This window comes from Aplidium turbinatum, chromosome 15 (assembly GCF_918807975.1).
Source record: "Aplidium turbinatum chromosome 15, kaAplTurb1.1, whole genome shotgun sequence".
Taxonomy (NCBI): Eukaryota; Metazoa; Chordata; class Ascidiacea; order Aplousobranchia; family Polyclinidae; genus Aplidium; species Aplidium turbinatum.
The window spans coordinates 9,682,830-9,706,395 of record NC_137486.1 but is presented as its reverse complement, the minus strand read 5'-3'; the positions used below and the strand labels follow the sequence as shown (position 1 = coordinate 9,706,395).

Below are 23,566 nucleotides of genomic sequence, written 5' to 3'. Positions count from 1 at the left end.
TTGATAACTGAGAGCACTAAAATAAATGTACTGGTGGTTCAAAGCAAAGAAGCTACCATTCTCCAACATCGCTATTCAACATCACGTAATAATGCCGGGTTGTGATGTCATAATGGCGCAAGTCTTTACTACAATGCCAGCAGTTCAGTTGAGCCTTTGTGACGTCCGTTATGACGTCGCATGTGGCACTGTTGAATACCGATTGTGTAGAATGGCAGCTTCTTTGCTTTGGGCCACCATTACAATTATTTCCGAGCTCTCAGTTATCGGAAAAAACAAAAAATTGAGATTTGCTGTAAAATTGCCCCCAAAAAAAATCCATAATATTATATATATATTGATTGATATAAGATTGTCCAGTACTGTATGTGTTTAAATTATTATACTTTATTTTTGATTTTGTTTGTCTAAATGTTTGGTTGGCAGCATTGATGACCTTTTGATCTTTTGTTGTCATTTTTGTTGTGTGAATTGTTTAGTTTGTTTGTTGTGTTTCGTATAATTTTGTTTTTTCTCCAACAAAAAAAATAAACTGAACTAAAAAAACTGAAATGTGTTAATTTAGTATTTACAAACCGAAATAATTGTCTCAATTAAATTTCAATGGCATCATTGATGGAACTTGTGTTTTATTTCCAGGCAAGGTAGTGTGCAATACTTTTACTGTATTGTAATATTTTTACTGTTGTGACAGTAGGCTATGTCAAGCCTTTGATTGATCGGTTATTTTTTTGGCAAAATATTTGCTGGCACTGAGCTGCTCCATAATGATATTGCTATGAGTGTATCAGATAGAAAACCAGGTCTTTATATTTTAAAGTTCATAATCAAAAGAAATTTTACCTTCAAACCGTTATGGCATATTGTCATTTCAACTGATGATTACTACAAATGGGCATTTTTTCACTGCATCATCATTATGTGTGTTTGATATTAGGTAATCATATTGTATTTAACTATTTACTCATAAACACTGTTGGTTGCTTTTATCGAACTTCTGTATGTTTTCTTTGGACTTTGTGTTTAATACAAAAATAAACAAGTTAAAGTCAGAAGTCAAAACAAACATTTTTTTTAACAAAACTAAACAATCAGATCATATTTTATAAATAATATTTAAAAGTAAAATCTTTCTTCTGGTAATGTATTGTGCTCTAATGTTGAAACAAACACAAAACAACTCTGCTTTGACACTTTTCAATGCTGCTGTGCTCCAATAAAAGGATAAGAGTTTTTTTTAGAAGTTTATCTTTACGGTACTACAAAATTAGTTTTACAGTCTAATTTCTATGGAAATTCATCACCCAACAGTGGGCTAAGCCTAATGCCTCTGCCCTTCATATCAGAAAATATATATAGCAAATCACATATTTTGTTCCAATCTCACAGCAGGGTTTTTCGATTAGTTGAACTTATAAAAGTGGATGACACAGCAAAACTTATTTTGTTGCTGGTTCCTCCCATGACCATAACGTATTTGTTGCTGACTCCCAAAGTTGCTAAATTTATTCGAACCTTAGAATAGTTGTATAGAACCATATCCCTTATTTAACAACAAACCATATATATATAGCAGTTGCTTAGCTCAAAAATCAGGATAATTATAGTACAGTATCAGTTTATTATATTTAGCCAAGAATGGTTATTTCCTCATGTTCATTGTTCAGTAACTCCAATGCGTTTCTGTATGTTGTTGTGATGTACTGTATGTTTGTTTTTAACATAAAGCTTTTGCAACTGTTGACTGATGTGTAGTCTTATAGTCTATTCAGAAGTTAAATATTTGCTTCTCTATTTATCATCATTCAGAAACTATACTTGATATCAGACTGCAAGTTCTCTTTTCTTGATTTGTTTAAAATACATATCTCAAAATTTAATGATATGGCTCCATCATTGTATTATATATGTGCGTATACAACAAGCATATATACAGGATACTGTTGTTGTTAAAGACTTCCTAGCCTTCCTGGCCTAGCAGCACCAGTGTATTTACACATATAAAGTCTTGTCAAAATATTAAGCTTTGTTTGTTTTACTGGTACATAAACATTTGCTTACTGTGCAGGCAGGAAATTTAATCTTGACGATATTGAAGTAAACACAGTTGTATACTGTATGCTCGATTTGTCAAAACTTGAATCATACATGGTATTATTGGCTGTGAAACTGAAAGTAGAGTATACCATCGTTGATTAGAAATCAAAAGCAGTTTTGGCTTGACCAATGTATTAATTTTTTCGTTTCATTCCTGGCTGTATAGAGAGTTTAGCATCGGTCAACTTTGTTTTTTAAGTCCAGTTAAAAAGTTTTCATTGGCTAAGCTTTAAGCTCTCATATACGCACCGAATAGTAGCCTATGAATTACCACGTAGAAAAACAAATTTCCTGTTTACATCGGTATTACTTCAGTAACAACTTTAAAGTAAACAAAGCCCTGCGAGTAAACTTTAAATGAAGAAGTAAAACTGACTATGAGTAATACTGAAGATTTTTTTTAAACTCGAACGTGACTGTTCGGATCCGTCACTTGATAGCAAAACGTGCTAAGTTCTTATTACGACTGGCAAGATCTTGATTGACACACATAACAAGGATATAGTAGCCTATTTAGCACTATTACAAATATATTAGTAGGTACTAGCTACTCTGAGCAAGTTATTTATTGACCGGCAATGTTGGTACATTCGTTTAACTAAATTGGGCATCTAAGTTTGAAAAGTTTGCGTTGAAAATGAAATATTAATCGAAAGTTATAATTTGAAATTCCTCGAGTGCTTTTTTACGTGATAATTACGCAGAGGATGAAACCTAAAGTGGCTGGAAGTACATAGCAAATACAGTACAGCTTAACATTACAGTATTTACACTGACTATTTTATTTTTATTTTAGCCACTATATCACGAGTGACTGTGTGCTTTGCAGACCAAAAATAGAAATGACGTGAGAAAACCCAAATATGGAAATTCAAGTCAGCAAACTTGTTTACATAATTACGCCAAAGATTCCTTTTGTGTTTGAAACCATCGCTGCCTCACCCAAGCGATTCGGCATAACCGTGACAACGTTTAAGCATTACGCTTTGCTAAGGATGCATGGTCTGGTATTTGTAAACGTAATCAATGATACTACCACTATGAAAAGCAGTCCCACTAAGAAAGCGATTTTGATAGGCCTCGTAGAGTTTAATTGTTCTCCATACATGACCATTGAACATACTCCATCACAAGTTGATATAACTCCAATACACTTAATCGATTATAACTGGCAGTCTAAGCTAATTAAAATTAGTTTCCGTTTAATAATATTCCGTTTAACGACAGTAAAGTGACGTTGAAGCCATAGGCGCCGACTTTTCCAAAAACCTTGGGGGGCGAGAAAGGTTATGACGTCATAACCATAACGTTGTTTTACTCAATCAAAATAGTCTTTGCTTAAACTTACTGTCTTGTTTATATTGACACCAAGGTCGCAAACCGAATTTGTAGAATCGCTGCTTGAGACGATAAGTTTTACTTACGCAAACGCATACGCCCAGTCGTAAAAATTTTGATATTGTTAGCTCATACTTGGAACAGTTGGAAAACAAGTCGATTCATTTTATTTTCGTGCGAGTGAATAACAACGATCAAGACAGTGAAGTTATCGAAATAAAACGCAAAAAATCATGATCTCAAGCAGAGTGGAAACCCGCTATCAGTTTTATTAACCTCGTTTTGCTAATTACTTACCTTCAAAGCGTTAACAACGGTGAAGTGTTTTCTCTTCTGTTTATTATCGAAAGCCTTTATAGTCTTTTATCGAATGCCGTATATACTCGAGTATAGGCCGAGATGTTCGCAAGTGATTTTCACCTCAAAAAGACAGGTTCAACTTACTCACGGGACAAGCCGTTGTCTCTAGCTCGGTAGTTTTCATAATGAACGCATTTGGCATTTTTACTGTGGCAAAATCATTGCCGACGTAGATTACGGAGTGTGAAATGGCGTCGGCCGCGAAGCAAAAGTTTTGAATACGTTTATTTGCAGTGATTCAAACTTAATTTTCAAATTTAATGATTTCTTGTCAATTTTAAATTTTATACACTTGTTGAGCAATATGCAAAGCTCCGAGACAAAACAGCAGAAAGAGCTGTTTTAAGAGATCAATTTTTTTATTTTTGCGTGTAGGATATAATCGTTCTTATTACGTAACATTCCATGATTGTTGAAGTCGATGTCAAATCTTAGCGGCCGCATAAAACAATGATGTCAGGTTGGCTAGGTGATAATAGCGGTAAGAGACGTCGTTAATGCAGGCAATATCTGCGACCAAGACCATTTAAACACTTTTTCTTTTATCGGTTTTCGATTTAATTCTCACACATTGTGAACAAAACAATGTGTTCTGTTCAATCATAATTGACCTCAAAACGGGAAGACCTCGTTGAAAATAGTGCCTCTAATTTAGCTGGTTTACTTAATATTGCTGTGAATGGTTACGTGACTATTCCAGCAGCGTAAGTTACTCTACACTCAACTTTGAAATTTTCTTACCTTCAACGATCATGGTATGTCAATGCCAATACTTAGAATGAACCATTGAATGGTAGTGTCAGGAATAAGGTGGTCAAACAACTTATACATGAGATCGATCTATCCACGAGTATAAACGGTAGTGCAGGAGTGTATATAGATGAGTGTATATTGATGAGTGTATGAGATGTATATATTTTCACAATATATATATGTGCTTATTGAAGCAAAACACTGAGTGACAGATTTGAAAAATGCATGTTTTTTAAGCTGTATTCACGTAATTGTTTGTTGTGTCGTAGTTTCAACTCGATAAAGTTTGCTAAAATCGATTTAAAAATCTAACAAACCTTTGGATAACTCGTGAAATGAGAATAAACATTCAATCATTCGCTTTTTCGCTACCACGCGTTTTGACTTTGCAGCTGCTCCTCACGCGCGGAAGACAAGCAGTGTGCGACTGTGAGCGTGCGTGCTGTGCGCATCTCAGTAGTAATTCACGTTCCAGAGAAAGCCATGCGATCAGCTGCTGTTTTGTGGGCAAGAGCAACGTAGGCTAGGCTGTTTTTTGCTTTCGGCATTCTGTCCGTTTAAATGATCTAAATCTCTTTCGCGAAGTATTTTATCTTTGAAACACCACTTGTAATAGCCATTTTTGTTGCCCCTCAACTATAAATTTACGGGGAGCGCCGCCCCCCGCCCCCCTGGAAGTCGGCGCGTATGGTTGAAGCAACGTGTGGCAAGGAAAGATGGTAAAAGTTTGTAGACTTCAAAACATACTACTACACAAACAATACGGTCACATAATCAAATCCAACTTAGGTATATACCTCGATTTTTGGACGAAAAACTAGTCTAATACTAAAAATAATAAAGTTGATGCTCTTCTCTCAATTTTGGCGTTTCGTAATCGTAATTTTCTACTAGCGGGTGATTGGCCCTACTAGCTGCATCAGAACCCAGTTAGCCTAGTAGAAACATGTTCCAGTGTTTCCATGTCTGCACCGCAAAACTGGTTAAAAGCAAACGAAATCAAGGAAGACCAGCAGAAGCATTTATACGAAGAGTTCGATCTCTCACAAAGCATGGCTGGAAAAACTGCGACAGTTGGCTGAAAATCGCCAATTATGGAGACTTTTTATTGACGCTATTTTGCACTCAACTGGTGTGAAATACATTATTATTATTCTGTCAGTTAGTGATTGAATGTGCTGTTGGTATAACAACTTTATTTTTATTGGGCAAAGTGGTCTGCTTTTATGATGTTGAACGTAAAAACGTTCTCGTTATAAAAGTTATTAACTCATAGTGATATCAAGTACGTAAAACACTCTGTCTCCTTGATGCACTAGCATTCTTGTTCAGCAACATTTTTTAACGTCTGTTTGAGGTTAAAAATTTGTCACTTGTTTGTTCATTTAACAGCAAATGACAAAGTTTGCTCCAAAAACAAGGACGTATCGCGATTTTATGACAGAAGTTTCATTTTGCAATAATAATTGGAAAGTGGCAACCGTATTTTAACAGGTTACAAACACTACAACATTCCTCTACTTATGCAAACTGAAGAAAATCCAACTAACGTATCATTGGTCATTTTCACAAGACCCTTTGTGGCACCCTTCCTTGCGTGTACACTGTACAGTACAATACAAAGCTCTGATTTGTCTTTTTACATCACTATCGTGACACATGTTATCAATATGAGCAGTTGAGCACACCAAGATATTTAATTGACTGCACAAACCCAACGTGTTTACCTTGAAGGGTCACTACGGAATCATACTGCAAGTTCATTGCGTTTGTTGCAGAAGCAAATGCAGTGTGTCTTTGATGCCTTAAACATTAAATCGTGAGAGTTGGCATATTCAGAGCAAGCTGACAAAATGGCTTGAAAACTTTTCAGACTTGGAGCAAAACAACAAATATCATCAGCAAACATAAGATTATAGTACACGCATGGCCGATGTAGCTGCCAAAAACATTTATTTGCTCTCAGTATCACCACTTCCTCTGTCTTAGACCGCTCGCTTAAAATATGTTACGTAGTCAGTCATTTTTTACGTTGGATTAACATCTGCAATATTAATGTAAAAAGGACTGATCTGTTGTTCGGATAGTAGCCCGCCATGGGTTATTCTACACAGTACACAATAGTGAATATAAAGTTTGCAAGATCTTCTTACCATTACTCTTTGTAGAGTTTGTCTGAGCGGTAGCCAGAATCTATCTTGTCACCAATCACGTATGTTTTCTTTTTCTTCTTGATTTTAACAATGCTTTACATGTTACTAGTTGAAGATATTATTGTCGTGAAATTGATTATTAGGTATTAAATATTTTGGATGTATAAATAAATAACAATAGTAATGACAGCATTTTAGCGCCACATTCACAGTGCAAACTATGCTCGTCGTATAAATCTTAGCTTCCTTTATGCAAATTTGTGAACAATTCCAGCAGCGAGTGGGAAACCGCGATTGCCATATTGCGCCTTACATAAAGGGCGATATGATGTTGGGAACGCAAACTTGGGTACGCAGTTCTGGCAGACTTATAGTACGCAAGTAAAGCGCCAAGCCATGGAAACGTTTCACATACTAAGAGACATGTTTTGAAACGATTCATTAGACTAGAGTAGAGAACCCAATACAGCCATTTTAGTATGGAAGTACTGTATTATGCCGCTCATATTTTCGTGTTAGAGTAGTTGACCTAGCAGGCTAGCAATGACTGTCAAAAGATACTATTATTTTGCAAATACTAGTATTTACAAGCAAGATAAAGATGTAAATTCGCGGCAGTAATAATAAAATCATCAGATCCGGTTACAGTATACAGTGCATTATTTGTTTTTATTTCGTATCACTAAGAGGTACCTATTTTGTGCGTTTACTGATACTCAGCTGTGTTGAGGCAAGTTTTTTAATCTGATGAATGGACATGGAAAGACTGAGGGTTACATTTCTCAAATACTTTCCATTGTTACTGTGGTTTTGCTTTTTTGCCAAGATATATACAAAAGAAATAAATCAATTCAAATGATCATGATTTCCTTGTATCGAGTTTCGCTCTTCAATGGATTTCTCTTCTTTTCGTTGTATCACCTTCCAAAGCATAAAGCGAAAGAAAAAGGCAACCGTGTACCTTTGTGACTTCTTTACTCGTTGTTGTGCCGGCTGTGAATTATTTCAGTTGTGTAGTGTGTGTGGGACGCTTTGATAAGTCGCAGTCATCTTTAATGCAGTGAAATGGCATAAATGCATTTTATCGTTGACCCCAACCTTCAAAGAAGATGAAACTTTATTGGTTTGATGAATGAAAGTCAGTGAAACTACTAAAAACAAATAGGTTGAAACAACGTCTTAAAAGGAAAGTGTAAAAGTTTTTCAGTTTTGTCTCAATATGGATAGAACAGCTAGGTTGAGCTTGACTTGCTAAACGCTTTTACAGAAAAAATGCTACAGATTTCCTTAGAGTAGATTAGCTGACAGCAAGCCAAGTTGGATGAAAGTGTCAGAAATCGCTCATTGTGCATTGCAATCGTATTGCCATTAAGATCTTGTCGTTCAAACCATATAGGTTTTGAACGATTTTTAACTTACCATCCACCCTTTCACTATTGGTCTAATCCAAATCTAGTTGTCGCGTTTTGGTTCATGATTCAATTTGCTTGCGCCGATCTATGGACTTTAAAACTCCTCAAGCGTAACTTCCTATGATAAGCAATAAATAATGTAGTACAGTGAAATATCACGACGACTTCCTGAAGAAAGGCGTTCAAAGAGTAGGCCTACAAGAGTGATGGCGTCAGCGTATCTTAATGCAGTTTTAATCAATACAGGCCTTACGCTTAAGATGCATATTGCATATGTTTGTCCCGCAAGGATTAAACTGTGATGTTTATTAAATGGTTCAATTTTTTCAGGTGAAACAGCAGGACGTAGGCGAAGTAGGTGCATGTGTGACACAGAACTAGATGTCACTTCGGCGTTCATACGGTAAAGGCTTAAAGACAAGGAGGACAAATTACGGCCTGCGTCCAAGATGGCTGACTTTTTTCTTCATCCTCTGCATCATCGAACTTATAATAGTGTACTTCCGTATACATGACGTCATCTTGGTCATATCTTTACATTTGAACATTAAATTAAACTGGATACGCGGCCTTGAAACGAACTGTCAAGACCTGGAGAGTCAAAGTGGTTTGAAGGTTCACCAACCTCAACCACTCCTCATTGATGGGTCTTCACCTCTGCCTCTGTGTCCCGAGACTCCTCCTAAGCTCGTTGGAAAATTGGACTTGGGCAGTGAAGGCGAAGATGTAAACTTTCATGATCTTGTTTCTAACTATACGTGGGTGAATGAAGGCGGCCGGTACAAGCCTGCTGGATGCGTTGCTAGAAACAGGGTCGCAATTATAGTTCCACATAGAAACAGAGAACGTCACTTACGGCAATTTCTCAAAACTATTCATCCAGTAATGCGTCGACAACAAGCCGATTATGGCATTTTTGTCGTACAACAGTCCGGAACAGAAACCTTTAACAAAGCCAAGCTACTCAATATCGGCTACATGGAAGCGCTAAATGAAGGCGACTATGATTGCTTTATATTTCATGACGTCGACCTTTTAGCGGAGGATGATCGAAATCTCTATCGATGCTCAGACGTTCCACGCCATCTCTCAGTCGGGATTGACAAGTGGGACTACCAACTTCCTTATGATGCTCTCTTTGGCGGTGTGATTGCGATGACAAAACGCCAATTTGCTCAGGTATTTATCATGTTTTATGTGTTACAATTTGTAGCAAGGTTCTTTTTGGTCCTTGCGTTAGTAATTTTTATGTCAAAGTAGGCCGAGGTTAACTTTTTTCCAGCTACCGGTAATGAATTTCAAGTATATACCTCCGTAGTATGTTTCTGGAGAGCTTTGGAAAGGCTAAGTATTTCTGGTAGTTTGGTTAAAAATCTTGCCCTTGTAGAGAATTGAACTGATTTCTGTAAAATTTGTACGCTTGAAACCGAAATCTACCGGTTGGCTGAAACAGTCTGGCTGGGGCGTTGACCACATAACAGGCATGCTTGGGTGATCTTGCATGTCGGCGACTTTTCTGCATCACCGGCCAACCCAACGATACGCATTGAATTCCAACTAATCTGATATGGCGAACAAAGTCTACAGTATTCACAACGTTTGCGGACGTTGAAATATAAACTTGACTAAATTCATCAGTTGCGAGTGTGAGTGTGAGCTCAATGATGTGTGATGTGGTAAAAACGCAGAGAATTTACCTTTTTTAGCTGTAGTTAAGTTTCCTGAACATACCACACGTTTTTCTCATCATTTTGATAGCACTCTTGCAAACAGTTTTCTGCCTTTGAAAGTTAAGTTTGAAAACATGGTTATACGTGATCTACGGTTATACCAGAACTGGATCGGTGCAGTAGTCGGCTATGTGTGACTGTCAGCTTAAACAGAAAGGCTACTTGAAAGACTGGGAATATTTTTATTTATTTATTGAGTAAACTTTGCATGAGCGCTGTTGCTGCTCGCTATTCAGGCACACCCAAAAGCCTTTAGAGCAAAAATTCATTCACTGACCGTCTTGTCTTATGTCGTCATGGTTACCAAATGTATTGTTCGGCGGCGCTGTTTTCGCCTTTGCCGGTTCTGACATTGGAGCGAATTGCGACAATAGATGGACCTCGTAGGCGCTGTGACGAAATAAAATGGGTTTTGTGTCTATTGTTCCCGGATTAGAATTGAAATGAGAGAGGAGCATACTACGTTTTCTTAAGTTTTTCTTTTGTTTTTTTCCCCTCGTATCAACAACACGTCGTTGCTAAGCGAACTATTTGAAACATGCTGTGTCTTCTCAAATAACCACAGCACTACACACTGATTGTTACAAGCGTTGCCCTGGAACCAATATTCTTTCCCTACGCAATTACACTAATTAAGAAAGTTATTCTAATGTTAGTTTGTGTATGTATTGCCATGATTGTGTTGAGGTAATCTGATTTTGTTATTTCCAGAAAATATCCTCAATTGGCTACTAGAGTTTTAGTTAGCATTTGTGATAACTGATAATACCGTCTGTTTAGCTTTTTGAAAAATCTCTTTCACATGTTATGTGCTGCTTACTACATTGATCTCACACATATTCTGACTTCCCGGCTTGCGAAATTCTCCCTTTTTGCATTGATACAACGTCTGTGGACATAGAAACCAAGCTACGCCACAGGATTTAGCATTGTCACAGGATCAGCACTAAAAATAGCATTCATACTATTAGAATAACGCTAAACTCTGCTTTTTTGGGCTTCATTCTTCCGTTGTATAGCACATCCAACCTTTCACAAAATTTCAGTGTATGGGCTAGCTAGCCTACTTGAATTGTACAATCGAATTATATTAAATCCGTTTTGAAGTACTGGCGGTGATTCAGAAACTGACCTGGAAACAGACCCAAAGACATTTACAATAAAGTTTTCATAAAGTTTTCTTTGGTCTAGAAGCTGTTTTTCGTCAAACTTAAGCCATAAGTTTCAAAAAGTTCAAATAATGTTTCCTGCGCTTGATCAATTGATAACCGCAGCAAACTGTGTCGGTCTCTTGTGCTGATGCAATGGCAGTTCAATTTAATTTCCGAGATAGATTATTTGTTCAATATCTCAAGGATGGGCCGTGTCTGTTTGTGACGACACCTTTCACACTTGCTTCAACCGTTCCATGACTTGTCAAATTCACTTCCAAAATTTTTCAACGAACGCCTTTGGAAAGGTTCTCAAAATGACGTTAAAATATTTGAAAGAGAAGGAAGGGGAAATGAATGTGGTGTGTATTTCGAATTGTATCTTGTGTTTTAGGTCAATGGTTATTCCAACGAGTACTGGGGTTGGGGAGCTGAAGATGACGACATGTATGTTCGAATTCTCCACAGCTGTCTTGGACTCGAGAGAGCAAATTATGACGTGGCAAAGTAAGCTTATTAAACACTATTGTCGTTGTTTTTTTTGTACTTTTCCATACAGCAAATTCCTTCATTTTTACATTAATTTAACGTCTGCAGACGTTGATTCAATGTAAAATGACGGTTTTTTTTCTGTATAGGTTTGGCTCGAATAAAAGGAAGCCTGATCTTTCTGTGTGCGTTTTTTCGCCTAACCTTTACCCAATTATGGAGAAGAATAGTTGTATGCCAAATTCTGGCCTATGTGCTGCAGTCACTGTGTAATGCAGTACAGTACATGTACGTACAGTAGCAATGAGTATGTAAAAGTAATACTTTGAAAATCGAAACCATAGACTGCAGCAGTGCGATGGTTTTTTCGAAGTTGCTCGATATATTGGTCATGTGTTATTCATTCGGTCGTTGTTTACAGTTTAACGGCGCTTTGAAAGAGCTTATTTTTAGATCAAATATTTTCTCGCACGTTAGGCTACTTACCTTGAAAAGCGCCTTAATCCATGCACTTGTGACTGCTGGTGAATAGCGTACTGCCTTGTCACAAAACTAGACCGTTGAGTGCGAAAGCAGCAAGATGAACTTCGGTTATTACGTCAAAAAACGTCATAGAAATTGCAAAGCAAAACTTGGGCGCAGTCATTAACGACTGAAAATCTTTTTTAAAGTTCACTACTAGACATGTAAGTTTTCGGACTAATTTTGTAAGTCAGATCGAAATTAACTGACGTCCTTCCTTCGCAATACGAGGAACAGAAAACGTAAAACCCTGCACTAACTAACTAAGTTACCAGTCTTGTTTTGCACAGCTGCAACATTACACACCTCAAGTCTCTTCCTACAGTGTACTGCGCTACCATGGACTTCTAAATAGTAGCATCTGGACTGGAAACTCAGTGGGCAACATGAGGCCAAACAGTTGGTACAACAGTTGGCCAACAGTGGGCCAACATGGTTAGTTACTTGGCTGTTGGCCCACTGTTGGCCAACTGTTGTACCAACTGTTTGGCCTCATGTTGCCCACTGAGTTTCCAGTCCAGATGCTACCATTTAGAAGTCCATGGCGCTACCATGGCGAGCACAGGAAGCTTTTTCAATGTGTTTAGAGACTGTGCAAGAGGTTTTGTTTCTTTGCCTGAACTTTTCTCTATTGTAGTAGGAATAGCCTGGACTTTAGCAATAGTTTTACTTCATGAATACTCAGCACTCGATATTCATCACAAAATATCGTGTGAAAGCCGACAAATCTTATTCTAAGCTGCCTCTTTTGGTAGCTTGGTAGTGCCCACACAAACGAAAATATCTGAGTATAGATATGCAATTTAAAATAAACTTATGCTTCACACGAGTTTATAACAACACTTATATACATAATATATTTCGAATAGCAACGCAATGTCTTATATTGTATATTACTGTGCTAGCGACTGTGATATCACATAGAGAGAAGCTCATATGGGACCCCATCCTGAGTACATATGTGAGGATTGTGAAGGGCTGGTATATATATAACTGCATTCAACTTGTTGTTTGGTACTTCTAGCTCAATAGACGGCTTCACAAGCATTGATGAAAAGTTGTTTTCTGAAAGCATTAGATATACGTGGTTGGCACGCAACAACACTTTAGTCTCGTAAAATGCTTTATTGATGTTGTCTACGTCGTAAAATTGCCCTTTCAAAGTGACCGTATAAAATACCGCTATTCAATGCATTTAAAGCTTGTTGTATTTGGTCTTTTGCTGTATCTTTTTCGAACGCGACCAACTCAAAAGCTCATACGCTTCGAAATCTTCAATCCGAACTTCAGCGTACCTTAGTTATTAACAAAACTCCCAAACAAACCTTAAAAAGCCTGAAAACTACCACGTGACATCATCACTTACAACGTCATTCAATTCATATGTCTAAGATCAATTGCTTTATAGTAGTTGAGCTAACTCGAGTTCACGCTCGATTTCACTTTATCGGCGCACTATTTTGACGTAAGGCCATTATTTATTTCAGGTGAAGTAAATTTTTATGCTGATTTTGTTAGTGAAAATGTGCTCACGATCACAGATAGCAAGCATGCCTGCTGATTGTCTGCGTTTAAGGTATCGACCAAGTTTAGAAGACTCGATAGAAGATCTGCGTTAAACTATTGAAAATTTGCTCCTTGGTTTTCATCACAATTAATTGATTTCGACTTTACGCAAGAACGCTTTGTGTCGTTGCATTATTATTGAGCCTACTTGTTGCGTGTGAGGTCGGTAATATGTGACAAAATTGCCATAACGGCTAAAATGTTGTTTCGCAACCATTCAAACTGTTATTATGAACAAAGTGACGTATACTTCATTGAAAGATCACATTCGCAGTTCTGGCACACTAAATGTCTGTTTCAAATGTTTCACATTCAATGACTAGATACTCATATGGTTTCTCTGACTGAACTGCTCGTTCATGTACTACTTGCCCCACCAAAACCAGTTTGTTTTTACATAGCTTTAAGCACCGAGCTGTGATTTTCTGATAAAACATTTGTTTTTTTTCAAGTTCGGCTTCATCATTTGCATGGAGCCTGGAAATTAGTCAATATTAGATGAGCTAGCTATTTATGCCTCAATATACATGAGGAACTTTGGAATAAGTCATGATGGCTTAAACCGAGCTTATTGATTCTGTTGTTTTGTTAGTGATATTATATCAGCTCCTTTCATTAGTTTTTTAACATTGATTCAATGCCTGCATATGTTTAATCTATATTTAATAATAAAAAGAAACAGTTTTGCCAGCTGGGGTAGTGCTTTGTGTGGCAGTGATATTATATCAGTGTGGTGCAGCAGCAGATATCAAAGCATGAAGTCCCATATTCAATTGTATTCATGGTCCTTGCACTATGTGGCCATTTGATGCAAATTATTTTTCATTATGTGGTATGCTACCTACAAGCAATGCAAAGATTTATGATGGAATGATGGTGGTAGGTAGAGCGGAATGGCCCGTTTCTGTGAGTCCGATCTCTATTCGGTGATTTTTTCAAATTTTTTTTTTTAATTATTGAGTACCGTAGCCTAATTATCATTGCCGTTTTAGGGTTAGGGGTTAGAGGTTAGGAACTCACCGAATCGGACTCACCGAATAGTAGCAGACCCAGGTAGAGAATGGATTTTGCAGCCGCTTGAAAGCATTGTATTAGTCCCACTCCTTTCCTCACATAAAGAACACGTTATACTGCATCACTTTCCGAATTTCGGTACTGATTCAATATTTTCTTTTGCTTTGAAATGTTACGCAGCGAACCTAGGCTGCCGGTAGTGCATAGACGATCCATTCTTGCCACTTATGCCAACAGTGTCCAGCTCTCCCACATGTTCTCATACTTTAGATTTTCCAGAGGCACATGATTGTATTGCAGTGTGCATCTACTGTGTGTGACATGTGCTATCATCAACTTGGTCGATACATACTGTGAAAAACCATATAAATTTTTTGTACAACTTTTGAAGGAAATAATATGCAAGCAACAAGTACTACAGTTGCTGGATTGCCATTAGTCATTGCTGTAATACTGTCCCGACCAAACCCAATGTTGTTTGCTTTGTAATGGGCGCTTTGTTGCTTGAAAGAATGAATGGAAGGTAGTGTTTGCATACTCAAATACTGTTCACAAGCATTCCTAGGTTAGCCAGTTTACAGCGCTTTCAACTAGCGCTGTCTTTCATTTTTTAATTTGGTTTCTCTTCACCAGCTCAACGAAACCGTTTCTGAAAACAAAGCTTTGTTACGCAAACCTGATGAAATCTAACGTTTCCTATCGTAATTTGATCGTTTTAAAACCTTATGACACCCGCAATGCGGAGGCTGCCACACGGACAATTCATATCCTCGTCATTTCTATCTTTTTAGAGCAATAGGTTGTTTATTTTAATCAAGCCAAACCTACGCTACGTCCCACTGCGTGCAATCATAAGACATCACGTTTGCACAAGATTATGTTTTATCCTATTGCTCAAGTGCCATAATTAACCCATTACTTTTTGTAACCGACGTAGGTTGATTCCTCCAACGTTGACTAGTATCCTGACATGAAAATGTGTCATTGCAAACACATGAAGTATATTGTGTTGCAGATTGACATCGACAGCAATGCACAATTGCTACTGTAACTATATTTAAGTCTTGCTGTTGTAAGTGCTTGCTCGACCAAAATGTCAACCACATTTTAATATCCATTTTAGATACCGGATGGTGTACCATCCCTCAGACAAGAACAACAGAGTGAATCCTTACCGTTACACATTGCTAGTCGGTGCCGCAGAGCGCCAGAGACGAGATGGACTAAACAATCTCAACTACCAAGTGGTGCACAAATCTACCACCCCTCTCTACACCAATATCACAGCCAACGTAGGTAAACCACCGCTCAAGCCCAACGTCGCAACTTTTGGAACTGGCGTTGATATCATTATTAGCCTGTCACTTCTCGTGCTGATGCTCACACTGACGTGTTGCACGTGCTTCAAGTCGAGACTCATCCATGTGGTCATGTGTCCGAGGAGAATTCCTTGATAATGTTATGTACGGTTGCCGCTTTGCGTTCAGTGTTTCCATTTTTTGTTGCTTTTTTTAACTCTTGTTTGTTGTGAAATAATTAACAAAATTTAAATTTGGCTATTACATTTTTTTGTAATTTTGTATCCATGATATTGCACGCGTCGATGCTTTTATTGCATAGACAAATCTAGGTATCTAGAGAAAGCATGTGAATATCTCATCCAAGGGTTTCTTTTCATTTTGCAACCAAAGATATGTCCTTTGCATTTGTACTGCATAGTTTTTCGTCATTTCAACACTCCCCAAAGCATTTGGTGAAAATAAGGTGGCATTGTTGCTGTTCAATTCTACTTCATATGCTCAAGTACTTCACAAAGAACGCATTTCACCTCAAGTCAATGTTTTTAAATCTGAAAAAACTTTGAAATATTACACCACAGAAATTTAAGGTTTTCAAATGTTGCAAGAGTATGTTTCGGCCCATGCATAATAATTAGCTAAGATCAAGTGGACTGAGTGCTTTTTCCAACTATCCAGACAGCAAAATCCGTCATTTTTACATTGATTCAATGTCTGCAGAATACGTCTGCAAACGATGAATCAATGTCAAAATGACGGATTTTGCTGGCTGGGTAGCAAAACTTATCCTTGTCCCTTTGACTTAACGTAAGCAGACGTTGACTTCAATACAAAAAGGTCGAAGTCTCCTAGCCGGGTTATGTTGAGTTGTTTAATTGATGTAGATATTTTATGATTATCACCTTTCCTCAATAGTAAATTAAACACTTATCCTACCCTCTAACATCTGACGTTTTGTTATTATCCTGTTCGTTGTACCAGTATGTGTGTTTTTACGATAGGCATACGACGCCGAGTAACGTAATCAGATTCAACATTTATTTATGTTTATTATAGCAACATTTACAGAAAACAAAAACAAAAAACCAAACTCAAATAAATATGTTACATGTGGATGAGGTTGTTCGGCTTCGTATCAGGGATATCTTCGTATGCCTATGGTACAACAAGATACTCTCTACCATAGCTCTATGTATGTTTTTGTTTCGCAACCGCGCTGTGGCTTCTCCGTGGATAAACAGATATAAGTTTTTCTCCCAATAGCACGTTCGCACCGGTGGCTTACCCTTTGCAGGAAACCGGCATCAACAGCCGATATTTACCAAATCCTGATAGATCCTCACCAGTCTTTGTTAATTTTTCCCTGTGAATCGGTGTGAAACGGCTACTGTTGCTGACTGACTTACAGTACCTCTTGCGGAGTTGGCTGCCAAGAACCCAGACAGCAAAATTGTCTTAGCAAATTTGATTTTGCTGTCTGGGAAGATGCTTTGTTTTCAAATCGCTACGTTCTCTAACACACATGAAAGTTTTGTTATCGTTAAAGTTCAATACATGGTTGCTTTATGCCTCGCATTGCACTGAAGTACCTGCTGTGACGGTGTGTGCCATTCGCTCACACTTGAGCAAAGCGTACGATGTACGTCATCGTTCACCTTATTTTGTGATGACGTATATCACCGATGATGTGCGTCTTATTGCATGCATGACACACTTGTATCCACTTTTGAACTGTTTGGTGTATCCCAGACGACAAAATCCGTCGTTTTTTACATTGATTTAACGTCTGCAGACGTTGAATCCTTGTAAAAATAACAGATGTTGTGGTCTGGGATATTGCGTGCTTTTCGTAGTTAAAAATTTATCTTTTTTTGTATCAACCATCGGTGACGTCATGTTGCGGAGTGTTCTATGCTGTTCGATGGTTACCTGACATTTGTGTTTGCAAAACAAAATGTTGCATTTGTTGCATACCTGTGGGGAATGCCTTTTCATGCGTTCAGTTCAAAACAAATTGAAATATTACAAACGTGATTTCTTCAAAGTAACCACACAACCTTCAGACAACAACGGCCCAGACAGCAGACGTTGAATCAATGTGTAAATCATGGATTTTGTTGTCTGGGGAAGTTTACAAGTCCCACTCGGCAATGGAAACAATCCTTTACATTAAATCAACATCTGCAGACGTTGAATTAATGTAAAAAGAACCTGATTCGATGGTTGGGTAATATGTTAAACCGGTTGGATTGATGGAAGACTGGAAGTATGTTTGTTACCGCGTCAACTTATGTTGCAAGACAGCAAATTCCGTCATTTTTACATTAATTTAACGTCTGCAGACGTTGAATCGATGTAAAAATGACGGATTTTGCTGTCTGGGTTGCTCATGCAATTGCACCGTTTTCCATTTTGCTGCTTGGTAATCCAAATTTTCCTCACGACTTGACAATCGACAAGAAATGTATTGCAACATTGTTGAAAGATCGCAAATGTTACTTTTTTGCGCTTTAGACGTTATTTTTCACATTAGTAGGTTTGAAAGCAACGCTCAAATGCAAAACTTATTTATGACTCGTGCTATGATATGTTATGACAACGCTTTTTGGGAAAGTCTTGGTTACTTGCCGTTGGGTTCCAGTCAACACCCGATGATTTGTACCAGCTTTTAGTACACGGTAGGGGAGACTCGGTTAAGTTGGCCCAGCAAAATAAAAGATTGAATTTGTGAGCTAATAACACAACATATGTTAAAGCGAATGCTATTGAAGAATAGAGAATTTATCACTTTAGAAGTGGACATATTCTTGCATCAAACAAACATTCTTAGGTATATAAATTTTCAAGTTTTCCGAAAAAAATAAAATGGACCATCTTGCCTTCCTGTGCGGGTAATTTGGCCCACCATGGAAGGTAAGTTGGCCGCGTGGGCAACATGTCCATGTACGGTATCTTAAACAGTGGAAAAGTTCTCTTTCTCCCCAATTTTATTTTCTTTCTAATTATTTCTTGGTTTTATAGAGGCATACATAGATTGTATGCATTCATGTATGGTTTATAGTATAATTTATTATATTATAAATATGGTATTAGGCTATAATGCTGTATTTAACATCAGTAAACTTTTTTTACATGAGTAGCCTACACCAATTAAGCTTTCGAAAATAACAAAAGTTGTATCAAACATCATGTAGTTGGAACGGCATGCCTTTATTCCTAACGATTTGGTCACCTTAACGATACTGATAGGCAGGACCTTGTTTGCAATAGGCTACAAACTCAATTTTTGCATGGATACCAATATCGGAACATTTTTTAATGTAGCCTATCTCCGACACGAGGTACGTTTTAGACCGTCGCTTGAGAAGTGGTTGATACACATTTCCGCGATTGGTTGTTTTGATTACTTACCATTATTTTATTATTACCAATACCATATGGGTTAGGAATAAGTTGTCGCAATTTTTGGCATAAAAACGATGTTAAAAAGTGTATTATTGTTATTGATCGTTTAAAGCCGATGTCCGGCCTAAAACCGCGATTTACTTACTTTGGATACTTGATGATAGGCTACTTTAATCTTGCAAAAATATGTCATCGTATTAATTATTATCATTCTATATAATCCCTCATGAAGGCAAGTTGGTCATGGTGGCCAACGTACCCACCCACGATATGGGCCAACTTCCCTGCATGGCAACCATATTGTAAAAACTATAATTTATGTCAAACTATCGAGCTTCTAACAACGGTTTCACCGTCAAAGAGAGCCTTAATGACCACTCTAGCGCTGCACTCACTAAATAATAACCTTTCTTATACAGTAAGAAAAAACTCACTCGACATCTAAAAAATTCTAAAATCCAAAAATTTTAAAAATCATAATTTTTCATACAAAAATCGTGCTCACATGTTTATACTGCTTGCTAGAGCCTCCCAACCTGGTGATAAGGTAGTTTCAACAGCACTTTCTCAGTATGCGTACGAAACATAACAATAACTATTGTAGTTATAAAATTATTTAGAGTGGGCCAACTTGCCTATTGGGCCAACTTACCTGAGTCTCCCCTACACCGCTAAACAGGTGCAAAGGCATGGTGAAGAGGTGATATTCACCTTGTTTCGCGTGAAACTATTTTTTTTTGCAACCTGCTGATACATTTTCTGACTTTAGTTCACTTTTTACATGCATGCTGCGTTTCCTGTATCAAAAGTTCATCGCACGTAAAATTCAAGACATTCGTGGCCTTTTCGTGAAAGCCATGGAGAACGCTCCAAAAGTTATCAGGGCTGCCAAACAACTCATTTAACGGTTTCCGTTGAAAGACAACACGTTCTAAGTGCTTATCAAAGTCAAGTTGACCGTATTCATTATTCACTAACTCATAACAGAAACGTACATCGCATCAAGGATGGCAAGATCCACGTTTCATCAACTTCGTGTTTCACTTTTAGCGCAAGCGTCAAACGTCAAACAGTTCAACGTCAAGCGTCAAACGTCAAACAGTTCAACGTCAAGCGTCAAACGTCAAACAGTTCAACGTCAAACGTCAAACAGTTCATTTACTTAAAGGTTAAGTTTTCCCGTCATTCACGCAAGAACTCAAACATCAATCCCAGATTAGGATTGCAAGGTCTACCATTGTCGATGCAATGCTTGCCCTTCTACGGTATAATCAATCACAGTTTAGTTAACTTTAAAAATGATCCCTTTTTTTGGAAACTCTATGGGCGTTAATTTGGAAACTCTAATAACTCTTGTACAATATGGACGCTTTTCGTGTTTATGAAACTTGTCTTTAAGTTTTTAACTCGGCTTTGTTTCACCAACTGCGATTACTTGTTGATTATGAATATTTTAACATTACTTTAACATTCGGTAACATTAAATGTCAACTTTGTTTCTAAAAGTTTCATTTCTGGTCATTTTCGTGAACATAGAAATTATGATTTTTTTTGCCAACATCACAGCTGCAGTGCGAATCTGCTACTTGCATCACATTTGAAACACATTAGTCATACTGTTGTTGAGAAGAACTTGTCTGGGTTTAAGAAAAAAACTTTAAATGTCGTTTCCATAAAGTCTTCACTTGTCCAGTTAACAAAATTAGCCTTTTGTATAGCATCACTGTAAGTTTTGAAACACTTAACGTAAAAAATCTTTTTCAACAGCTTGTTTCTTCAAGCTGTTACGTCTGGCGAGTGTGCGGCTAATTACCAAGTCTAGCATCTCGATCTGGTCTTTCCTTGTCTAAATTTAGTCGCTTGTTTCAAGTGCTGTTCACCTTTTGTTTTGCTCATCATCTTGTACGGACTTCACTCACTCAACCCGAGCTTCACTCACTCAACCCGGACTTCTCAACCCGAGCTAACGAGCAGAACAGTTTGCCACACCTTGGGTGCTGTGATGCTGCTTCAAGCTACAACAAAAAGGCTTAATTAACACACAACACACAGTCCAGATGTGTTTTTTTTTAAGAAGAAATGAAGGACTTTTGCAATTGGTTGGTTAGCGTGGTAACAGGTCTTAAAAATTTGTTAGGTTATAAGTCGTTGTAAATTGTACGCACGTACATGTTTTGTTTTTTTTTCTTTCAGTTCGTTTTTTTTTTCGAAACTTCACTTTTACGCATGTATCCCCTACCCGCAACTACAACAAAACGAAACACTCTAATTTTGTGACAACCTCTATTTCATTTTTAAAACAAGGTTGTTCGAAAGTTGTTTTTCCGAGCGGGAAATATTATAGATACTGATTACAATATAAAAGTAAACATTTAATTATGTTATTTCAACGACTGTGGCACACAATTTGCAACGTAAAGTTGCCCTGGATCGGTACTGGATAGTGCTTTTATTTCGTATGACTCTTTTCCAAATCAACTCACAACTCGTAAAAGCTAATCACTAAGTTAGTTACCAGTGATCTTTCGGCCAATTTCGGAGCATTTTTTCGTTGATTTATTGCATGTGTTGAATTCGTCATTCTCGTTTATTGTATTTACAACCCAGCTCTATTCATGTGATGATTCTATCACTGTGATCACTGCTTGGACTGTTCATTACTTAAATTAAAACATGATCTGTAGTAACTCGAAACAAAGGTGTGATGTGTTTCCTTTTGATATCTATATACCGCTAGCAAAATCGACCCTTTAAATCTGCCGACGTTGGGTCAAACTAAAAAGGACCAATTTGTCTATCTGGGCTCTTGCTTAGTTGTTAGGTTTGGAGATTTAACTGCTTGTGCAATTGTGCATTCACTGCTGCACAAATGTGCAGCAGATGGCCCACAGGAAAGTAAAGCTTTCATTGAGCACTCCGAGTAGCAAAGCTTTTTGCATCCAAAGGAAGTAGCGTGGGTGTATATTATTCAGCTTTAACGTTTCGTCATTCAACTTTGCCTATACAGAAAAACTGAGATGCCGTTATACTGGTTTCAGAAAATTAAAACAAGTTTCCTTTCATTGAATTACAACCAGTAGACTACTGTGGCACTGATGGGAGGTAAAGTTGGTTCGCATTTACAACTTTACTTGAAAATCTAAAATTATTTTTATTGACAACTAGTTAAGTGCCAGAGGTTTAAGGATTTTTTTTGGCAAGATTTTGAGCAACCTTTAGTAATTAAGACCAGGTGGGAACAGTTCGGACGGAAAAGATTTCACTCATATTTTCTGTTTGCTAACTGTAGCCTACGTCGCTTAATAAGGACATGTTTTAGGAATGTAGCATTATTTAAGGTTTTTGATCATTCGTTTAAAATTTTCCACTGATTTTCAGTAAAACAAACAAGGAAGAAAACAGAGAAAATTGCATTTTTTCAGTTTTTAGGAGGCACCAGGCCAAGTGTTGCACTGTTATAATTGACGAATAAAGTTTAACTGAGTTGTCATAACCAGTAGCTTTTACAAGGTGTACTTTTGGATTCGGGCCCGGAACGAAGAAACCACGCCGTATTCTTTGGACACAGTGCGTTTTTCTTGTAAATATATTGATTTTGCGCTCAAAGTATCCTCTCAACAGCCCTGGTTGTGCTTCTTAATGTATGTAAGCCTACTGCCACACACTTATGCGTAGCCTACAATATTAAGAAGCGCGGCATTTATATTTTTTAACATATCCGGCTACCCAGGTCTGATATGGTGTCTATGAGCAGTGGTAGCTTCTTCATTGCCTTTTCACTAAACTGTAAACGTGAAAGAACTTGTTCAACTTAATATGTTCTCCGCAATTCACACAGCTTTCCCTTTACAGCAAGATAGACCACTATAAACTAGGCAATCTATTTCAAGGTTCATGTTTTAAAATGCAAAATTTGTAGAACAAAGTGTCTACAAATTTGAGAACTACTGCGTTACAGTTTTACAGGTGCAGCGTAGCAACTCGACATTAACGCTTGCTGAATTTTCTCTCCTAACTTAATTGTTTTGCAAGGGCGCAACCACATAGAGGCTTGGGAGAGCAAGCTCCCCTAAAATTTTGGTGTCCGACAAATTGTTCGTAAGCAATTGTTCGTAAAATTAATTCTTCGTAAAACAATTCTTCCTAAAGCATTTTTTCGTGCATGCATTTAAAATTTGATGTAGGCTATACGAAGAAATGCTTTATGAAGAATTGTTTTACGGATTTCATTTTACGAACAATTGTTTTACGAACAATTGCTTACGAACAATTTGCCCA

General features: G+C 37.5%; 1 protein-coding gene across 1 annotated transcript; it reads left to right on the top strand.

The window, feature by feature from the left end:
- Window positions 1–8,451: 8,451 nt before the first annotated feature.
- On the top strand, window positions 8,452–22,188 carry LOC145784221 (beta-1,4-galactosyltransferase 4-like). Its single transcript, XM_082596001.1, has 3 exons — window positions 8,452–9,292; window positions 11,389–11,501; window positions 15,709–22,188. Exons 1-3 carry the CDS (start codon window positions 8,495–8,497, stop codon window positions 16,037–16,039), a joined length of 1,242 nt encoding a protein of 413 aa, XP_082452127.1. The 5' UTR covers window positions 8,452–8,494; the 3' UTR covers window positions 16,040–22,188.
- Window positions 22,189–23,566: the final 1,378 nt, after the last annotated feature.

Coding starts and splice junctions, on each gene's coding strand:
- LOC145784221 (XM_082596001.1), top strand. CDS start 8,495: ATGTCACTTCGGCGTTCATACGGTAAAGGCTTAAAGACAAGGAGGACA. Junction 9,293..11,388: donor CAAAACGCCAATTTGCTCAG/GTATTTATCATG, acceptor CTTGTGTTTTAG/GTCAATGGTTATTCCAACGA. Junction 11,502..15,708: donor GCAAATTATGACGTGGCAAA/GTAAGCTTATTA, acceptor TATCCATTTTAG/ATACCGGATGGTGTACCATC.